At 41.8% G+C, this 8,894-nt stretch overlaps 2 protein-coding genes across 2 annotated transcripts; both read right to left on the bottom strand.

Moving 5' to 3' along the window:
- Positions 1-1,974: 1,974 nt before the first annotated feature.
- On the bottom strand, positions 1,975-4,821 carry LOC119892207 (multicilin). Its single transcript, XM_038704358.1, has 7 exons — positions 4,692-4,821; positions 4,547-4,619; positions 4,339-4,418; positions 3,893-3,953; positions 3,494-3,720; positions 2,895-3,005; positions 1,975-2,763 (listed from the first exon to the last, which is right to left on the bottom strand). The coding sequence occupies exons 1-7, from the start codon at positions 4,779-4,781 to the stop codon at positions 2,323-2,325; spliced, it is 1,083 nt and encodes a 360-aa protein (XP_038560286.1). The 5' UTR covers positions 4,782-4,821; the 3' UTR covers positions 1,975-2,322.
- A 1,184-nt stretch (positions 4,822-6,005) lies between these two features.
- Positions 6,006-8,728, bottom strand: LOC119892088 (cyclin-O). Its single transcript, XM_038704180.1, has 3 exons — positions 7,759-8,728; positions 7,030-7,215; positions 6,006-6,944 (listed from the first exon to the last, which is right to left on the bottom strand). Exons 1-3 carry the CDS (start codon positions 8,110-8,112, stop codon positions 6,321-6,323), a joined length of 1,164 nt encoding a protein of 387 aa, XP_038560108.1. The 5' UTR covers positions 8,113-8,728; the 3' UTR covers positions 6,006-6,320.
- Between the last annotated feature and the right edge of the window lie 166 nt (positions 8,729-8,894).

The raw sequence follows: 8,894 nt of genomic DNA, 5'->3' as shown, positions 1-8,894 counted from the left end.
AGGTCTGAAATGTCAAGGCATATTTAAGTTTTGATAGTTATCAGTAAGGCTATAACTAAGGGTAGCCTAAATGCTAGGTCTGACATTCACAGAATAATAGTTAAACTAGATGCTTATAAATGCTATTCATTATAAGCAGGAAATTAAATGAATGTATGCATTTTATTATTCTCTGTATTGTATCTGTGCCTTTGTGGTGATAGCCTATTTTTCGCACCGTTCGTCATAATTGTTCTTCTGTCTCGTGTTTTCCTCATTGTATTAGGCTACTTCAGAGTATTGTAGCTTGTAAGTTATATTTTGTTATACTCACCAGGCCCCATCAGTATGCCTCCACAGGAAAAATAATCTTTTTTTTTTCTCCACCCTCTTTCCCGCGGTAGCCTGTCTGGTTTGCAGCCTCCCTCCGGGTTTGGCTTTGGTCACCTTAGAAACTCATTGTTTCTGTATGTTCCTTTCCCCTCCCGCAGTTTGGCGGTAGCTTAACCGGTCAAATGTGTCACAACCAGCTTAATCAAAGCCTCGCCCTCTGCGCCTTTTCACTCTCCCCGGCGCTGCTGGTCAATGACACACGGATTTATTTATTGTTGTAGGCTAAAAGTGCTTCAAGCCCCTGGGTGTCGAGCTAAGCTGACGTGAAGGTTTGCGTGAGTGGCTGAGGATTGACAACAAGCGTCCTGTTTGATTTGATTCCTGCAGCAAGAATTTAAATTGTTAACGGTGATCAAGTCTGTGGGCAACCGATGAGGTCAGGGTCAGTCAGGTATGGTGTGTGGTGCATGCCAAATCTGTAGGCCTATAGCCTACATTAAATTCTGCAGGGATATTAGACCCTACATTTTGTTTAGATTAGGATGATACTAGGCCTATCTTATCTGTAAATGACAGGTTGCAAAGCCATCAATCAGTCAATCAACTATCACCATACTTTCTTCTCATATAAGTTAATGTTAACTCTACATTCTTCATATACATATAGGCTATACATATAGGCTACATATACACATATGTACATATATATGTGTATCTATATATATAATAAAAAATAAAATCCCCCTCTCACCCCTTGCGGGGTGGTATGTGTCATGCTCAAGCTCAGGTCCTGGGAGTTTATACATATATATAGTATTGTAACAACACATCAGGATAAATACAGCTCTGGTTTTGGATATGCTTAGGTGATGCAAGCATGTACACATTTCAGACAGCTCTGACATGCAGTATCACCATTTCACTTGTAGAGAAAAAAAACTTTTATTTCAGCACATCAAAAATAATGAAATATGCATATCATTAGTATTGTTGTAAAGATAAACCTTTATATATAGCTATATATAACATCCAACTGCAAATTAGTCTGTGGAGTCTACATTCGTAATCCAAATGTCCTATCAATTGTACATTTATTAACATAAAACTTCCCTCTGTGATGTAGCTTGATGATGATGTGATGATGTTAAAATTCAGTTTCATGCCTGTGTTAATCAGACCTCCATCTCACTTCTTCTTTTCATTTGTGTTGTAAAAGCCAGTGTTCATGAGAGCAGCCTAAGCGCTGCAGCACTGCCTTCATTACTCTAAAGTAAACAGGCGCAGGTTAGTGAAGTTCAAAGAGGTGTCTTATCTGAGATTTGATGTCTTCCTCACTCAAACCCACTTTTTACAACAGTGAGGCTGAAGGAAGATTACATCACAGACACCCAGAGGTCTGAATGCCACACCCTTTAATAATGGTCGTAATTTCTTCTTGTTTTGATTTCTTTGGTTTCTTTTTCTGGGTGGCACGGTGGTGCAGTGGTGGCCGGGTGCTCCAGCTTCCTCCCACCGTCCAAAGACATGCGGACTAGGTTAATTGGTGACCCTAAATTGTCCTTAGGTGTGAGCGTAAGTGGTTGTCTGTCTATGTGTGGCCCTTATTTCCATTTGTTTAAATATCACTGATTGATCAGCGCAACAAAAATCTCTCCAAGTCAGTTTTTTAAACCATAACTTTTATTTCCAAACTTGTAAAATCATTTCAATTTTCCAAGACAAAACATATTGTGAGGTGTAAAAATAAACAGACATAGCTCCATTACATTTTAGGTAATCAGAAACATAATGAAAACATAAGCTCGGGCAGTATCATTTCCTTTGTTAGGCAACTCTCCCTAACTGACTGATTAGCTTACAAGCTACCTGAGGAAGACATAATTTATTCATTCACAGATATCATTATAGATTATTAGCTAAGCATAAACAGCTACTGCCCATCCACACTTCCTTCCAGTCTTGAACAGACATATGGCACTTTCAAACCACTAATAAGAAGCACTAATGGTTTCAGCTGTGGTTGGGAACCCAGCGAAAGCGGTATCCTCCATGCTGTGTCCTCGAGGTGAAGGCTCGTCCATGAGGAAACACCTGAGTCTTTATGGTGCAGTGTTCTCTGATAGAAGTTCTGAAAGATGCGACACTTTCTTCTGGATCTGCTCCATCTGTCGTCATGCTGCTGTCTTTGGAAATAGAAGTCTGTAGGCCTGAGAATACGCCGTACATGCGTATAGTCTCTGATTCCCGTTGTAGTCTTGGTCCAGCAGCAGCGCTGTGCAGGACAGCATTGCAGCAAGTGCTGATGTCCCTCAGCATGTCCTCCACTGAGGCAGAGGACTCTGTTTCATATCCTTCATCCAGTCGCTTACGTTTACAGGGACTCAGTGAAGTTTTATCACCACAAGGCATCACTGTCTCTCCTGCATGTGGGTCCCTGACTGTCATCAGTTTCTGTAAGAAAATGGTACGAGACCAACAGAAATATAGATTAGACATAATTTATGACAATACAGGCATGAGAGGTTGAATTGTATCCAGGATGAAACTGTGTGTACGTGTGCTCGTCTCAGGCGTGTACTCACTTCAAGCACTGAGGCCAGGTGCTTTGCACGGCTGGCCAGCTGCCTGAGGTGAAGGTTCCTCTCCTGAAGGGAGTCAATCTCTTCCTGTTTTCTGTGTAGAGTCTCATGGAGCTGTGGACACACAGAAGAAAATATGTTCAGTCATGCTGTGCTCAAACTCAGGGTTCTTTCCTTTACCTTGGCACGACCGATGTAGGTGCTTTTTTTTTTTTTAAGATACTAAATCAATATTTATTTCAAATGTAGCCCTCCTGCAACCGCCACATGACAAACACAAACAAAGTGACATTTACTATTTTTTGTAATTTTAACCAAAAGAAATGTGTTTAATGGTTTACACAAACTCTCCAGTAGACACCGTTTTAAACCAACTGGGTTACATAATAAAAAAAACACTTCTAGAGTCAGTGAATGACCAAATGTGTCATTTAATTTGCCAAAGGTAAAGATAACTCTAACATATCAAAATATTACTACTGCATAAATGTAAATCCATCCAAAACAAATAACATATAAATATTGCTTTATAGTCATTAAGTCCAGAGCAGACTTTCACACTGTACACTGGTCTGGTTATAAATCTCTTAGTAAGGATTTACCTGATTGTTGACTTCCATGGAATCTTCAAACACTGTGCCTTGGCACTGGGCAGTGCTCTTCCAGAGAGCTGCATCTTGGGCAGATGAGTTGCCTGCTTCTGTGGAGGAGTGAACCAGACTGTCATCTGAAGAGAAGTACCGCTGAGGGGTGAGAGGAGGTATAACACATCCCTGAAATGGTACCAGTTCAGCTGGACACAGACTGCTCTCCAATGTGCCAGGAGAATCTGACAGAGGAGACAACCCAGGGGTTTAGTCAACATGTTTTTGTTTTGAGGATTTCCTCAATGTTTGAGGATTTCCTCAAAGATTATTATTATTATTATTATAGTTGTAGTAACAACATAGCACACAATATCGGTGCTTAGATCTCCACAGGAGAAGATTTGCTTTACTCACCTGCCATGAAATCCAGTGCATAATCTCCAAAGTCTTGGTCATCTGCATCAGACTCAATCACCTGTGGCTGAATACAATTTATCATTAAACTACACGTATATATTAAAAACGCAGTCGACAAGGAAAGCATAACTGCCCCAGACCTGAAAACCCCGCCATGACCTGGCTTTATGGCAGAACATGTTTTGTACTCATTTCAGTGACCTAGGCCTATACCATCGCTTAAATGCTCGTGGACAGAACTTGTGAGGTCCAGCCAATTAGCGGTAGCCTGAGTGTCAGGAGTAGGCTAAACAACAATCTCATTCGTGCAGAATTCCAGCACATCCTGCCAAACATTAACAGCCTGGGGGTGATGAAGATTTGCCACCATTTTATCTCTACCTCTCTCTCTCTGTGTAAGATATAAACAGTTTGAAATGGGTAGCTTTACATTTTTTCCTAACCTGAGAGCCGAGGGAGTCGCTCTCTCGTCTCACCACAGATGCGCAGTCCTCCAAATCATCCCATGCAATTGTTGAAAACGCTGTAACACAAGAAAAGTGCGTCTGCATGACCCAACCATCGAATTGTATTTATTCACATGCTGTCATTATGCTTACACGGATTAAGGTAGTGCATGGTGTTTAACCACACAGTCAGAGATGCGCGTACCTTGTTCAATGATGGAGGGGAGCTCCACGTACACAGTAACTGGACTGCTGCTTCTTGGCACAAACACTTTATCCTGCAGGTAGAACATCTGTTAACACCACAGAGCTATGTTGTGTGCATTATTGCAAAGATAATGATTGCATACCTTTTTGTTTACTGCAGCTTTCCTCCCCTGTTGGCCCATTTGGTTTGGGCAGGTAGCACCGAACACCTTTCTGTCTTTTTGCATCTTCATCAGCTCAGCTCTGGCTGCAGGACTGAAGGATCACGGTTTGATTTAGAGCTGATATAGTCCAAATTCTCCCGGTTTGTGTCTCTCCGTGCCGCGGCCTCATTGTTGTGGCCCAATCAAATGCACTTATTTGGTCTCCAGGGACTGACAGCGTCCTCGGAGATTAAATTGGTTTAGACTAACGGTTTTCTGGTCTTAAGTGTAAAGTAGTACCGGGCATAACGGCGCCATTACAGCAGGTGCTCTCTGCCTCAGACCTGCCCTCCCTCCGCCTACGGCCAAATATTCTCTGCGCTCTGCCAGAGGCGCATGTAGAGAGCCTCGACCAACCATGTCTGTTTCATAAAATCAAACAACTTAGCTTGTGTCTTCACGGTCTTCATCAGGCAGACCAACCCGACACTTCCTGATGATCTAATTTTATGTTATTATGAGTCCTGCTTTTTTTTCATACGGCCATATAATTCAGTGCGTAATTTCTATCCAACTGTGCGTAAAATATCTACCCAAATCAGACCAAGGCCTGTAGCCACATGTAAAGACAAGTTGAAAAGGCAAAAAAATTGTAAATGACAATAAGCTACTGCAGAAGGCTCAGTAAACACTCGTGACAAATGCCTCCATTAGTAAACATACAGAAAGGCAGGTCAGTAGGGGAGATGCTATGTGTAATGGATTATCCCAGCCAGACGATTATCAGAGAAAGCCTCTCAATTGACCAGGAGGTGTTGGGACAATTCAGTTTCATATAGTGATGCAATGGTGTAAAGATGTGAGTAAACTGACCTCCAAGTAAAACAGCCTGAAATCACTTACACCATGAGAAAATAACTGTTTTAATCTGTTATTATCCCTAAAAAGGGCATTTAGATTTATGTCAGTCTGAATGGAAGGGCTCTTATAGGCACAGTGAGCTTTGTAAAAAAAAGTCACTGCAATGCAGAGATGGCTTAGGCTGAGACTAAAAATCCCTGCTATATCCATCCAATCCAGATAAATTTGCCAACATAGACATCAGACTATATGGTGCTTTTTGTGATTTCTTATTCATGCCATCTCTCCATGACATCTGGAGAGGCTCATGTGGGTTTATTTATCAAACATCAGCCAAGTTTGAATCATGGCTTCACATTTTATCATCAATTCAGAGACCAACACCAATCAATTTACTAGTCATTTATTTCATAATTAACCAACAATTAATTACAGCACATTTTTCGAGGTCCTTCATTAAAGAGATTGCAATTCTTACATTGCTCATAGTAAACCTGCAGCAAATTAGTGCATATACAGTAAGTAATGAATGATTTAGAAATAATTAAAATAAACAAAATATATTATTATACTTTACCGACAAACAACAACCTACTTTCAATAAATATAAAACAACTATGCTAAGTTATAAAACATTCAGTGGGTGCAAGTGACTGATTGTCTGAGGTATAGATGAGACACATCTGTATAACCAGACTTTCCTTCTGAAGATCACCTGAAAATGAATTTGGCATTTTGTTGACATCTATAATGGTGGCACACTTATAGTCACATCACTTCCAACGTCTCCTGGTTTAGTGACACCAACAGCTTCAAGTTGTCTTTGCATTCTTTGGCCAGATTGTGGTTGTAGCTCCCCTGACTCAGTGACAGGAAGTGGCTCTTTACTGCAAGAGAGTTGCCCCCAGAAAGCTCAGGGCTCTCAGATAATTGGGCAGAAGCTCGCTGGGTACACAGTTCATTCACAAAACCGCCCCACTGGTCTTCCTGTGCCTGGATGGTTGGATACTCAACAAGCCTTTGTTCAGTTTTCAGTAACTCACTGGCTAGCCTCAGTGCACAGATAGCAGTCAGAGATGGGGGGTATTTGTTGAAAGTGTAGTCTGCTAGACTCAACTCGCACACCTTTTGTGCGAGGTTGCTGCACTGCCTGCGTCTCTTTGCGTCTGGATTCCTCCTTGTGAAACTGTCCCCACCTGTGTTGTTAGACTTAAGGTGGGTAGCCTCAATGCAGTTGGTGTAATAGCCCAGGAAAAACGCCAAGGTGGGTGCAGAGAGGCAGAAGTTGAGACGGAGGAGGATGAGACACTCCAGGTTGCAGAGCTGCTCCTTTGTGAAGGCGTCACAGCAGAATGACAAGAGATGGCTGATGCGTGGTGAGCACACTTCCACCTGGGTGACACAGAGAAAGGGAGTGAGTTATTGGATGAAGTCCAAAGATGCAAACTGTCTGTCTTAAGCATTTACCATTACGCACCTGTTTACTGGCTAGGAGGAGTGCAGTCACACCCAGTAGCTGGAAGCAATCAGCAGCCACCGGTGTGGATGCCAGGAACCTGTCAATAATGTTCACCGCCAGGCAGCAGCACTCAAAGGACAGGCGGAAATGTTTGTGTACAGGGATGAGCCAGCTGAGTAGCTTGCACCGGGCCTCTGCAGTCAACTGTAAGTAAAACAGAACCCGATAGCATGAACTTCCGATTAAGAGTACTATAGTTTTAATAAAATGAAAAAAGGAGGATTTAGTGACAGTTGGCAAGTTGGCATGTATTTTTCCTCTTTAAGTGCATAGAAAAATATTTAATCCTTTCCGTAGCTTGCTACTGCAGGATTTCACAAATATTTCATCGGGGAGGATGACATGGAGGATATCAGGAGACTGTTGAATTTTTTTGAAAACATATACAGAGATATTGAGAGATTGATAGCAAAAACTATATGATGTCTACTGGAATAGCTGGTGCCACAATAAATGATGAAACTATTAACTAATGAATTGGAGAACGTATTATTTTGAAATTATTATTTTGGATTGCAGATGTTGTTCTCTATAGGCGAAATTCTTGGCAGACAGTGAGTAAAATTTTTGGCAGGCGAGTTGCCTAATTTCATTTCATATATTTCATATTTGTGTGTTTTTCATTGAGTAGGCTAATTGGCTACATTTCTCTACCTGACGAACATTATAAAGTGTCTGATACCCTACTTGTGGCTGGCGTGCAAGGCTTTTGCAGGGATGAAACTGCGCCTCTTTCTCCCTCTGGATCTTGTAACCTATGTCCCCGTACTGGAGGTGCCAGGTGGACAGCTGTCCTGCAGGAGGCTCTTCTGAACGGAACGGGGACGCATCTATCCGAGCCGGGGATGAAATCGGGGAGGATCCCAAGTCTTCCTCGAAACCGGAGTCACTCAACTTGGACATGAGTGTCTGCTTTCTGTGCCGGGCAGTCTGCCGCTGCTGTATCGGTGTGAGCGCTTCTGTTGGAGGAGACGCGCCGGTTGTCCGTCTCCGTTTGTGAACAGTCTCTGAGCCACATTCACCGTCCACAAATGACACCATCTCCGCTACCTCTCACTGGAGCCTAGGCCACCAGTCCACTGGCTGAGTATTACTGAGAGGTCTTAGCCAGCAGCAGCAGCCTCCTGGATGTTGGCTGAGGGATGGCGAGGGGAGTTCCGTCTGGTGACGTCAGTTTTCCCGGGGTCTTCCCCGCTCCTGCAGCTCACCTTTCTCCCATCACCAGGGCAACCGAGGCTAAACAATGGATTATCAATTGTATCAATTAATTATCCTAAACCTTGAACCATATGTCATAGTTACCTGTTGCTGTCTGTAGGCCGACAAAGTAGGAGACAAAAATAAATATAGACTAATCTTGCGAAAATATTGCAAAAGTAATGTTTTCATGCTTAAATAGGTTAACAGTTGTAGCCTAATGTGTCACTGGAAAGAATGAAAGAATACATTTCACATGTAAAATGTACGCAACCACATGTGTGAAATTTAAATTGCTTTTTCACTTGTGATATTATATATAAAATTGTTGTTTTCACATGTTCTTACATTTCACATGAAATAAATAAAAACCACATGTGTGTTTTTCACATGTGAAATGGAGCTGTACATTGAAATGGTGTTCCACGTGATGAATTAAAAAGTATTTTGTAAGGGTATTTTCGGGTCGCCTATTTCTTAGGCTATATATTTTTTTCATACGAAAATACATTATTTTGTTATTATTATTGCAAATAAGGTAAAAGTAATGCAAAATAAGGAACGTGTCAAAAGGCCAAACATGAATAATAAAACTGTGGAGGTGGGTGGAGACTGAGGATATGTCA

Source organism: Micropterus salmoides, unplaced genomic scaffold (assembly GCF_014851395.1).
Source record: "Micropterus salmoides isolate LMB-PRFRI ecotype aquatic unplaced genomic scaffold, ASM1485139v1 Ms_hic_scaffold_7, whole genome shotgun sequence".
NCBI lineage: Eukaryota > Metazoa > Chordata > Actinopteri > Centrarchiformes > Centrarchidae > Micropterus > Micropterus salmoides.
The sequence above is the reverse complement of the archived record's forward strand: the minus strand, read 5'-3'. Positions and strand labels throughout refer to the sequence as shown.

Coding starts and splice junctions, on each gene's coding strand:
- LOC119892207 (XM_038704358.1), bottom strand. CDS start 4,781: ATGAAGATGCAAAAAGACAGAAAGGTGTTCGGTGCTACCTGCCCAAAC. Junction 3,954..4,338: donor GCGACTCCCTCGGCTCTCAG/GTTAGGAAAAAA, acceptor ATTCAGCCACAG/GTGATTGAGTCTGATGCAGA. Junction 3,721..3,892: donor TGCACTGGATTTCATGGCAG/GTGAGTAAAGCA, acceptor CTCCTCTGTCAG/ATTCTCCTGGCACATTGGAG.
- LOC119892088 (XM_038704180.1), bottom strand. CDS start 8,112: ATGGTGTCATTTGTGGACGGTGAATGTGGCTCAGAGACTGTTCACAAA. Junction 7,216..7,758: donor GCCTTGCACGCCAGCCACAA/GTAGGGTATCAG, acceptor TTTTACTTACAG/TTGACTGCAGAGGCCCGGTG. Junction 6,945..7,029: donor TCCTCCTAGCCAGTAAACAG/GTGCGTAATGGT, acceptor TGTGTCACCCAG/GTGGAAGTGTGCTCACCACG.